Source organism: Salvelinus alpinus, chromosome 1 (assembly GCF_045679555.1).
Source record: "Salvelinus alpinus chromosome 1, SLU_Salpinus.1, whole genome shotgun sequence".
Taxonomy (NCBI): domain Eukaryota; kingdom Metazoa; phylum Chordata; class Actinopteri; order Salmoniformes; family Salmonidae; genus Salvelinus; species Salvelinus alpinus.
The window spans coordinates 89,348,948-89,359,006 of record NC_092086.1 but is presented as its reverse complement, the minus strand read 5'-3'; the positions used below and the strand labels follow the sequence as shown (position 1 = coordinate 89,359,006).

General features: G+C 41.3%; 1 protein-coding gene across 1 annotated transcript; it reads right to left on the bottom strand.

Moving 5' to 3' along the window:
• Window positions 1-2,806: 2,806 nt before the first annotated feature.
• LOC139533509 (ribonuclease kappa-B) lies at window positions 2,807-9,904 on the bottom strand. Its single transcript, XM_071331595.1, has 3 exons — window positions 9,684-9,904; window positions 4,962-5,044; window positions 2,807-4,806 (listed from the first exon to the last, which is right to left on the bottom strand). The coding sequence occupies exons 1-3, from the start codon at window positions 9,759-9,761 to the stop codon at window positions 4,662-4,664; spliced, it is 306 nt and encodes a 101-aa protein (XP_071187696.1). The 5' UTR covers window positions 9,762-9,904; the 3' UTR covers window positions 2,807-4,661.
• Window positions 9,905-10,059: the final 155 nt, after the last annotated feature.

The window sequence follows — 10,059 nt, the reverse complement described above, 5'->3', positions numbered from 1 at the left end:
ATCATATGCAGTTGTACTGTTACTAGGCAAATCAGGTGCGTTTTCACTGCTCTAGTGTAATGGTAAATTGCTGCTGTGCCTCACTCAGTAGGATTTAAACATTAAGATGAATAAAATGTATTATTTTATTAGAATTACAGAAGAGAAAACATGTGAGAGAATCGAAGGACGATGAGTCAGAACCAGGTTATAAAGAATATACGTTTTCAAGCGTAAAATTAAATTGCATTTGTTTCAATCATTCAATTGAATTCATACAGTAGGTGTACAGAATGGCCATACATATTCTGAATGGATGTTCACTTGACAAGTTCTATGAACAATGGTGATTGATTTTATTTACTCCTCATGCCTATGTTTGATTAATTCATATATTTTGTTTTAAAGGGCAAAAGAAGAAGGGGCAAGGGAAAAGCAACAAGGTAGGCCCAGAGTTAGGGATCTTTTCACAAGCTGAATAAAAGTTAGCGTGTTAGCCTGGTCTGAATTGAAGAAAAAAACAGATCAGACAGGTGGCCTCTGGTAGACAAATTGTTTGATGGAAATACACCATAGAATTTTTATAAAATGTCAGCTCTACCCATGTTATATGAAAGAACCACTTATAGTTTCATTTTCTACTTGACATCAGGGTCATCCTCCTCCCTCTTCCAAGCGCACTCTCAAATCCTGGGTAAGTGTTTGTCTCCTTTATTTATTTAAAATATGGAGGATCAACATGACCACCATTACATGATGAGTAACATTGTCTGAGCCCTGAAAACTCATGTTAGCACCCAAAGCTTGAGTCAAACAGATGTCTTGGGTTTAATACCTGGTTGGTCACATAGGCTGCATTTACACAGGCAGGCCAATTCTGATAATTTTTTTGTGTGAAAAGATCTGACGTGATAGGTCAAAAGACCAATTAGTGCAAAAAAGATCAGAATTGGTCTGCCTGTGTAAACGCAGCCATTGACTTATCCTCTTTCCCCCTCTTTTGGTCAGATGATAACTATCGCAAAGCTGAAAACCTTGGAATAACTCAGTGATAAAGTGATACTTGGGAAGATGATCACAAAGTCTGATTTGATAGCTAACAAAAAGAAAAAAGGTTTTTATTTCAAGTTGAGTCTGGTTGATGACACAGATTGTATCGAAGTCATTGTATTTGGAAAGGAGAGATACGACTTCTTCCAAAAGGGAATCTACTACCTGTTAAGGAATCTAATCATGAGCGACGACACAGTGAAGGTCACAAGCAGAAGCAATGTTTCCAAAACAAGCCCTTTTGAAGTTCCTAACTGGCTAGTTGAGGAGGCCTGGATGCTCATTCATCAGACAGTCCTCTCCATAGCTGATGCCAACGAATCTGATTCCAGCACCAAGATGAGCATTCAGGGAACTGTAATTAAAGATGTGTCCTCATAACTTTTTACATGACATATGACCCTAACCCTTTTCTTGGTGATTTTTTGTGAATTGCCCCCTCTTTTCTAACTAAGGGGGCTGGGAAAGTGAAAAAGCAGCGAAAGCTGACTGCACAGCGCTTCCTGACCTTGCAGGACGAGACCAAACAAAACTCCATTAACCATTGAGATCTGTTTCTGGGGGGACCAAGTAAGCTGCGCTGCAATGGTTGGCATTGGAGACACTATCAGGGTGACCAATGTGTACTCCAGTGAGTATGAAGACAGTATTTCTCTCAACTCAACAAAAGAAACCAGGGTTGATATGGTAGGTCCCTGTTATCTAAACCATTTTCAACACACTTTTATTACCCGCTGTTGTATGCAGATCCAGGCTGCTAAATCTGAGACTGTAATGTTGTCCATTCAATCAATTGCGTGCAATGACGAGGTGATCCTGGAGGCAGAGATGATGAAACACTAAACAAATTCATTGTGGCGTTAGAGCTCCTGGCAAAGACCTATGGGATTAAACATGATGAAAGTGTTGAGAAGATACTTGTTGATATGTTACCACTCTCTGTGGAGGCAGAAATACAAGGGAATAAGATTACAGCTCTAAAAAAAGATGAAAGTCCAACCTGAATGATAAAATGTTTCCAGGTTGGAAAGTTTGATCATAGGCTGTGCAGATTCGGCAACCTAACCATTAACCAATGGCTTGAAAAGTCATGCTTGTGATAGTATATAATTCTAACATGTATTTCGACATTAACTTCTTCATTGTGTAATGACTTGTGTAAAAAATGTATCTGGGAAAAGGTTATTACCTTTCTGGGATGTGGCGAACTGAAGTGATACACCACATTTGCTCATGAATACTTTCCATTTCTGTCTGATTTCTAGTGTATAATTTTGGATGTAAACTATTTGTATTTCACCCGTGGCAAGGGTAGAGTCACGGGGTGTAAGGGGTTTCTATCTGTCTTTTAAGTAATAATAACACTGTGTAATTATGGAGCGTTTAGTAGATGCTGAAAGAGACATGACTGATAATTACTGTTTATAATCAATACATATTACTAAGAACTGATTTACTGTAATCTTAAAAATAATTCTTAGAATTGTCAAATTGATAAATAGAATGGACAAACACTTAAGAGACAGCATGATTGTGTTTACTTACATATACGTAAAGTTGTTAAAGAGCAGTGATACTATCAAGAGCAGTGTACGGGTTTCTTATTTTATTCAACTGTTACCATGCACCTGCAAAAAATATAGCTCAGGTGTGCTAGTGCCTTTTGATGTTTATTTTGAAATTAAACTGCCTTGGCAATATGTCTTGTTTTGTTTCATGTTGCCTTGGAATTTTATTTTTTAAATTTTTTATTATCATATTCAATGAAGCGATTTAATTTAATTTATACTTCCAGTTTATTGCAGGGAACATCTACAAGAGACTGAAGTCCTTCACATAAAGTACCATGTATAGATCATTTCACATCATTACACTCCGGAGAATAGCAAGGCCGGGGAAAATACAATAAACACATTAAATAAATGCATATTTAATTTGAACATTTTATACACCATCCTTTTCTGAGGAATTACTATAGCAGATTTAACTAATACAAGAACTATTACAGTTAGGGCTGGAGTCAATTTATATTGCGGAAGTTCCACGTTATAGCTCGATTGAAATCCTTTGGACGTCCCTACCCTAAACCCTAACCATTTAAAATGTTAACTTCAATGGGGTGACGTCCCAAGGATCCCAGCTAGCAAGGACTGTTCGCGGAGACTATTCACAGCTGCCTGAGATATTAGAGAAACGAGGAGATAAGAATCCCATTGGGCAATGAATTGAGAAACGCTGCAGCCAGCGGTTGCTAAACTAATCGTCACGCAATCCCTTCTCAAAGTCAGGGTATGTTGGTGCTTTCAAGACAACTGGGAACTCGGTCAAATCAAGACATCAGTGATTTTCAGGTCGGAAATTCGGTGATCAAGAAAGATGCCTGTGTTTCCGACTTGGAATTCCAGTTGGATGACCATTCAAAACCATTTTTCCCTGTCGGAGCTTATTTTTTCCCCCTAGTTCCCAGTTGTCTTGAAGTCTGAGATTTCTGAGTTCCCAGTTGTTTTGAATGCGACATGAGTTGAGAAACCGGCCTTTTTTCCTAGAAAGTATGTAATGGCACGATTCCAAAGCTATAAGATATTACAGAGAATGTATTTTTATTTTATTTAACTAGGCAAGTCAGTTAAGAACAAATTCTTATTTACAATGACGGCCTACCCCGGCCAAACCTGGACGACGCTGGGCCAATTGTGCCCAGCTATGGGACTACCAATCATCGCCGGATGTGATACAGCCTGGATTCGAACCAGAGACTGTTGTGACGCCTCTTGCACTGAGATACAGTGCCTTAGACCGCTGTGCCACTCGGGAGCCTAGAACAAGTTAATTATCTCACATCTCTGAAAAGATGTGTAATGTTGTACTTCTTGTTCACAACATTTATGCTAATTTTGGGATGAACTAGCACCCAATTGACTCCCATTCACATCCTGGAGAATAGGGCCTATTGTGCCAAAATTGCCCAGAATGCACTGCACGGCCCATTGACGACGCATGGGCAACGTATACAATGGCCGTTAATACGATTCAAATGGAGTTTCCCATCTGCTCAAAAGTATCTCTGACGCTGCATGTCGGCTCAATTGGAAATTACCTTTACATTTTAACATGAATCTTCCGCGATATGGACTGAATCCAGACCCTATATTTTTACAGCATACAATTCACAACAGCACATAAATAAACACAAACACAAAATATATTTAGCCATTTTTGACATATCTCTTGATTTGCCTGACAGACACTGACCATCTATCAATTTGCTGTCAATTCAGGCTGAAAGAGGAGATAATTACATATTTCCGTAACTGTAGTGGTCTGTTGAGTTGCATCTAGGAATTTGTGGTCAGTTATCTAGCATGAATGTAATGTTTGGTCCATGAGCGGAACAAGACTTAAATTTTTATTGATCATTATCAATATTGTCAGTTAGCATTGATGGGTTACAGTTTAGGTCAATTCAATAAATAGTTGTATGCAAATACAAAGAATGATAACATTTCAATCAATAGCATAACAGAAAGGACTTCAATGTTCAATGTTTTACTATACAAATAGCTTTTTATAAGGTTGCTTCCCTTGAGAACTTAAATTAGTGTGTGTATAATCTTCTGATGCTTCAGGGGAATTTATGTCACCATGTACTCCTGCCTCTTGTTGAGTCTGACCTGGCAGAGTGACACCGCCCCCACTGCAACATAGATGGCTGCTGCAATGAAGCAGTTGATGCCCACCTGGTTGTAGAGTCCATAGATGGTTCCCGGAGGGTTCTTACTGTGGGGCAGAGAGAGATGAGCCAAACAGATGAGTTTGGGGAAAACAACCCAAGCGAGGCAACATGGGATGGTTTACAAAGAGTGAATTCAAAGGGCATCTACACTAGTAGTCAAACTAAGCACCTAATGGTCCCTTTTTTTCACACCACTTACTCATTGCGGATGTCCTCCTCAGTGAAGGGCACATCCTCAATCAGCACAGCAGACTTTGCACTGAAGAAGATCCCCAACATAACCTGCAATACAAAAAGATGATACATATGTAGTGTTGCACGATATATCGGTGAACATATCGGAATCGGACAATATTAGCTAAAAATGCCAACATCAGTATTGGCCGATGTCTAGTTTAACGCCCAATGTGCAAAACCGATGTCAAAGCTGACGTGCATAGCTATATAACGAAGGTACATGACGTAATGACACCACGTAAAATTTTGCTCTGTACGTGCAACCCAGCATTCCTAAACTAGCCCACAATGTCTGCTGTGTGGATCGAGCAGTCAACAAGTCAAGCAGTCATTTGAAAGAGTACCAACATTTCAGTGAGACAACTCAAAGGCAAAATCCATTAAAGCCAAAAGAATGGAATTCATTGCCCTTGACAATCAACCTTTCTCTGTCATAGGTGATGTTGGCTTTCGCCGACTGGTCGAGCACTGGTTAACACTACCAAGTGCGATATTTTTCCGATGTTACCCTACCGGAGTTACACAGTGATAGCGTCACTGCTATTAGCTTCATGACATACATACTATGGAACGTCGTTTGGGTCTTTGCATGTCAAAAAAGATACAGTGGCACTGTCAAAGGTGTACAAAAAAGTCAGCAAACACCGGCCACGAACGATGTGTTTACAATACCCGGGTTGATAATAAAGCATCATTTGTTCGACCGCAACTTCTGGGGTAGCTAGCTTTAGCTTGGTACCTTGCTAGCACCAATACAACCAGCCTGAAAACAATGACCAGTAGAAACTGCAGTCATTTTCATTACTCTTAGCAATGATTTAGGAATCCTTGTGAGTAAGTATTAGCTAGGTAGCCACTTGTTGTTCACCTATTGAAATTTAACTTCAGTTCATGAAAATAAATAGCTAGCCAGCTACTTAACCCTGTTGCCCAAAGCTAACGTTATAAGCAACCAGCTAGCTTCATCTGGCTTGACCGGACAGGGTTATGTGTTGTGAAGCTAGCCACAATAAGGATTAGGCACAATAGTGGAATTTTCAGTTTGCCTTCAAAATAATAATATGTCATTGACTGATGGAAATTAATACAAATAGTAGAATTATGCCATACTTTTATTTTGAAGGCTAACCGCAAAGTCCACTATTGGGGCTAATCCTTATTGTGGCTAGCTTTACATAGATGGGTCCGACCACCATTAATCAAATAAGAACTCAAATCAAATCAAATCTGTCACATACACATGGTTAGCAGATGTTAATGCGAGTGTAGCGAAATGCTTGTGCTTCTAGTTCCGACAATGCAGTAATAACCAACGAGTAATCTAACCTAACAATTTCACAACAGCTACCTTATACACAGAAGTGTAAAGAGATGAAGAATATGTACATAAAGATATATGAATGAGTGATGGTACAGAACGGCATAGGCAAGATGCAGTAAATTATATCGAGTACAATATATACATATGAGATGAGTAATGTAGGGTATGTAAACATTACATTAAGTGGCATTGTTTAAAGTGGCTAGTGATACATGTATTACATAAAGATGGCAAGATGCAGTAGGTGGTATAGAGTACAGTATATACATATGAGATGCGTAATGTAGGGTATGTAAACATTATATTAAGTGGCATTGTTTAAAGTGGCTAGTGATACATTTTTTACATGTATGGCAGCAGCCACTCAATGTTAGTGGTGGCTGTTTAACAGTCTGATGGCCTTGAGATAGAAGCTGTTTTTCAGTCTCTCGGTCCCTGCTTTGATGCACCTGTACTGACCTCGCCTTCTGGATGATAGAGGGGTGAACAGGCAGTGGCTCGGGTGGTTGTTGTCCTTGATGATCTTTATGGCCTTCCTGTGACATCGGGTGGTGTAGGTGTCCTGGAGGGCAGGTAGTTTGCCCCCGGTGATGCGTTGTGCAGACCTCACTACCTTCTGGAGAGCCTTACGGTTGTGGGCGGAGCAGTTGCCGTACCAGGCGGTGATACAGCCCGACAGGATGCTCTCGATTGTGCATCTGTAAAAGTTTGTGAGTGCTTTTGGTGACAAGCCGAATTTCTTCAGCCTCCTGAGTTTGAAGAGGCGCTGCTGCGCCTTCTTCACCATGCTGTCTGTGTGGGTGGACCAATTCAGTTTGTCCGTGATGTGCACGCCGAGGAACTTTCTACCCTCTACACTACTGTCCCGTCGATGTGGATAGGGGGGTGCTCCCTCTGCTGTTTCCTGAAGTCCACGATCATCTCCTTTGTTTTGTTGACGTTGAGTGTGAGATTATTTTCCTGACAACACACTCCGAGGGCCCTCACCTCCTCCCTGTAGGCCGGCTCATCGTTGTTGGTAATCAAGCCTATCACTGTAGTGTTGTCTGCAAACTTGATGATTGAGTTGGAGGCGTGCATGGCCACACAGTCGTGGGTGAACAGGAAGTACAGGAGAGGGCTCAGAACGCACCCTTGTGGGGCCCCAGTGTTGAGGATCAGCGGGGTGGAGATGTTGTTACCTACCCTCACTACCTGGGGGCGGCCCGTCAGGAAGTCCAGTACCCAGTTGCACAGGGCGGGGTCGAGACCCAGGGTCTCGAGCTTGATGACGAGTTTGGAGGGTACTATGGTGTTAAATGCTGAGCTGTAGTCGATGAACAGCATTCTCACATAGGTATTCCTCTTGTCCAGATGGGTTAGGGCAGTGTGCAGTGTGGTTGCGATTGCGCGTCTGTGGACCTATTGGGGCGGTAAGCAAATTGGAGTGGGTCTAGGGTGTCAGGTAGGGTGGAGGTGATATGGTCCTTGACTAGTCTCTCAAAGCACTTCATGATGACGGAAGTGAGTGCTACGGGGCGGTAGACGTTTAGCTCAGTTACCTTAGCTTTCTTGGGAACAGGAACAATGGTGGCCCTCTTGAAGCATGTGGGAACAGCAGACTGGGATAAGGATTGATTGAATATGTCCGTAAACACACCAGCCAGCTGGTCTGCGCATGCTCTGAGGACGCGGCTGGGGATGCCGTCTGGGCCTGCAGCCTTGCGAGGGTTAACACGTTTAAATGTTTTACTCACGTCGGCTGCAGTGAAGGAGAGCCTGCAGGTTTTGGTAGCGGGCCGTGTCTGTGGCACTGTATTGTCCTCAAAGCGAGCAAAGAAGTTGTTTAGTCTGTCTGGGAGCAAGACATCCTGGTCCGCGACGGGGCTGGTTTTCTTTTTGTAATCTGTGATTGACTGTAGACCCTGCCACATACCTCTTGTGTCTGAGCCGTTGAATTGCGGCTCTACTTTGTCTCTAACTGTCTTAGAAATTAGGGTTATTTTAGATGATGACACCTAGCTATATAGTTAGCTAGCTAACTATTGCTACTGAAACAGATTATGTTGTTTTGCTATGTTTTTGGGGAAGAACATTGTTTGCATCCATGAGCTAGCTAGCTTTCTTTATGACCAGCACTGTAGGTGCGCGAGACAACTTTACCAGCATCATAGCATACTATCGATGAATCGTTGTGACATATGAAATACGAGTGATAGTGTAATCAATGTGTAATAACTACATAAAACATTTATGAACGCTTTAAATTATTATGTGATGTGCTGTCAAATTCAGGTCCTGATTGGTCAAATAGTATTATTTGACACGTCAAATAGTGTTATTTGACACGTCAAATAGTGTTATTTGACACATCAAATAGTGTTAAATAGTATCTTTTTTGACACGCAAATACCCAAACGGAGTTCCATAGAAATCGTATGTGAGAATGAAACGACTGAACTAATGAACAACGAAACAGCACAGCTAGTAAGTGAAAGAAATAGGTTTTGATTATGATTTACTGGTAATGGGGCATATGTAAATGCCAACAAAACAACTTTTTGGTCAGTGTGGTGTGTGTAACATTTATTTAACTAGGCAAGTCAGTTAAGAACAAATTCTTATTTACAATGACGGCCTACACCGGCCAAACCTGGACGACGCTGGGCAAATTGTGCGCCACCCTATGGGACTCCAAATCACGGCCGGATGTGATACAGCTTGGATTCGAAACAGGGACTGTAGTGACGCCTCTTTCACTGAGATGCACTGCCTTAGACCGCTGCGTCCATGTGTGTGTGTTAGCTATTTAACTGTACTAGAATGCTTAAAAGGCCGCTAAAATGTTAAATATCGGTATCGTGTTTTTTTTGGGGGGGGGGAATAAAGGATATCGGTATTGGACAAAAATGTCATATCGGTGCATCACTATACATATGTATTGCATTATCCACATTCAGTCTAGTCAAGAGTATTTACAGGGTCAATTAGGGCCGAGTCAGTAGAGACATCCTGTGCATACAGGGTCGATTGACAAACTCAGTCACACGATCTGTCATCAAACATCAGCCAATTCATTTCACTGCTATATCTAGCATACCCGTACAGTTAGTCAAGAAGAGAGGTTCTAGCAACACCAGACTGTTATTTTATTTGGCTAGCTATAATGACCAAATATTCTGGAAAAGGCAAGTTACTTAAGCCCACAATCAGCTATAGGTGTCTTATCAAATATGCTGATTGTTGACTGATATTGAAACGTGGAACATCTTGACACCTAGCTAGCGTTAGCAGATACTTTACTTGCAAGCGTGGGGGTGGGAAATACTGACTACATTACTACTGTCTGTAACGCTAACATTAGCCAGCTAGCTAAATCCTTACCAACATGATGACTCCCCATATGCTGATCACTATTCCACAGGCGGCCATTTTCGGACCGCAGAATAAAAGAGATGGCATTCTTCTAGTTGATATATTCTACCCAAATATATAATTTAGATACACTAATCTAAAACAGTCGTTTTCTTTTCTCAATGGACGAGCGTCAACCTAACCTCCATCAGCTGACACTCGATTCATTCCGTAGTAGCCCTCAGTTAGGCCCCGCCTTCTCCTTTCTCGACGACAATCAGCAACTATAACTAGCAGATATTTTTGAAATAGCTAAACGTAGTTTGCGAACGAAAAAGTTACACTTTGTTAAGTCATTAGTCTATGTGACTTGTTCTGTCGTGTTAATTGTTGAAACGCTAAATGT

Excerpts from the sequence above, each read along its gene's own strand:
- LOC139533509 (XM_071331595.1), bottom strand. The coding sequence starts at position 9,761 with ATGCCATCTCTTTTATTCTGCGGTCCGAAAATGGCCGCCTGTGGAATA. Across the intron at positions 5,045-9,683 it reads TATGGGGAGTCATCATGTTG|GTTATGTTGGGGATCTTCTT; the intron begins GTAAGGATTTAG and ends TTTGTATTGCAG. Across the intron at positions 4,807-4,961 it reads GAGGAGGACATCCGCAATGA|TAAGAACCCTCCGGGAACCA; the intron begins GTAAGTGGTGTG and ends TCTGCCCCACAG.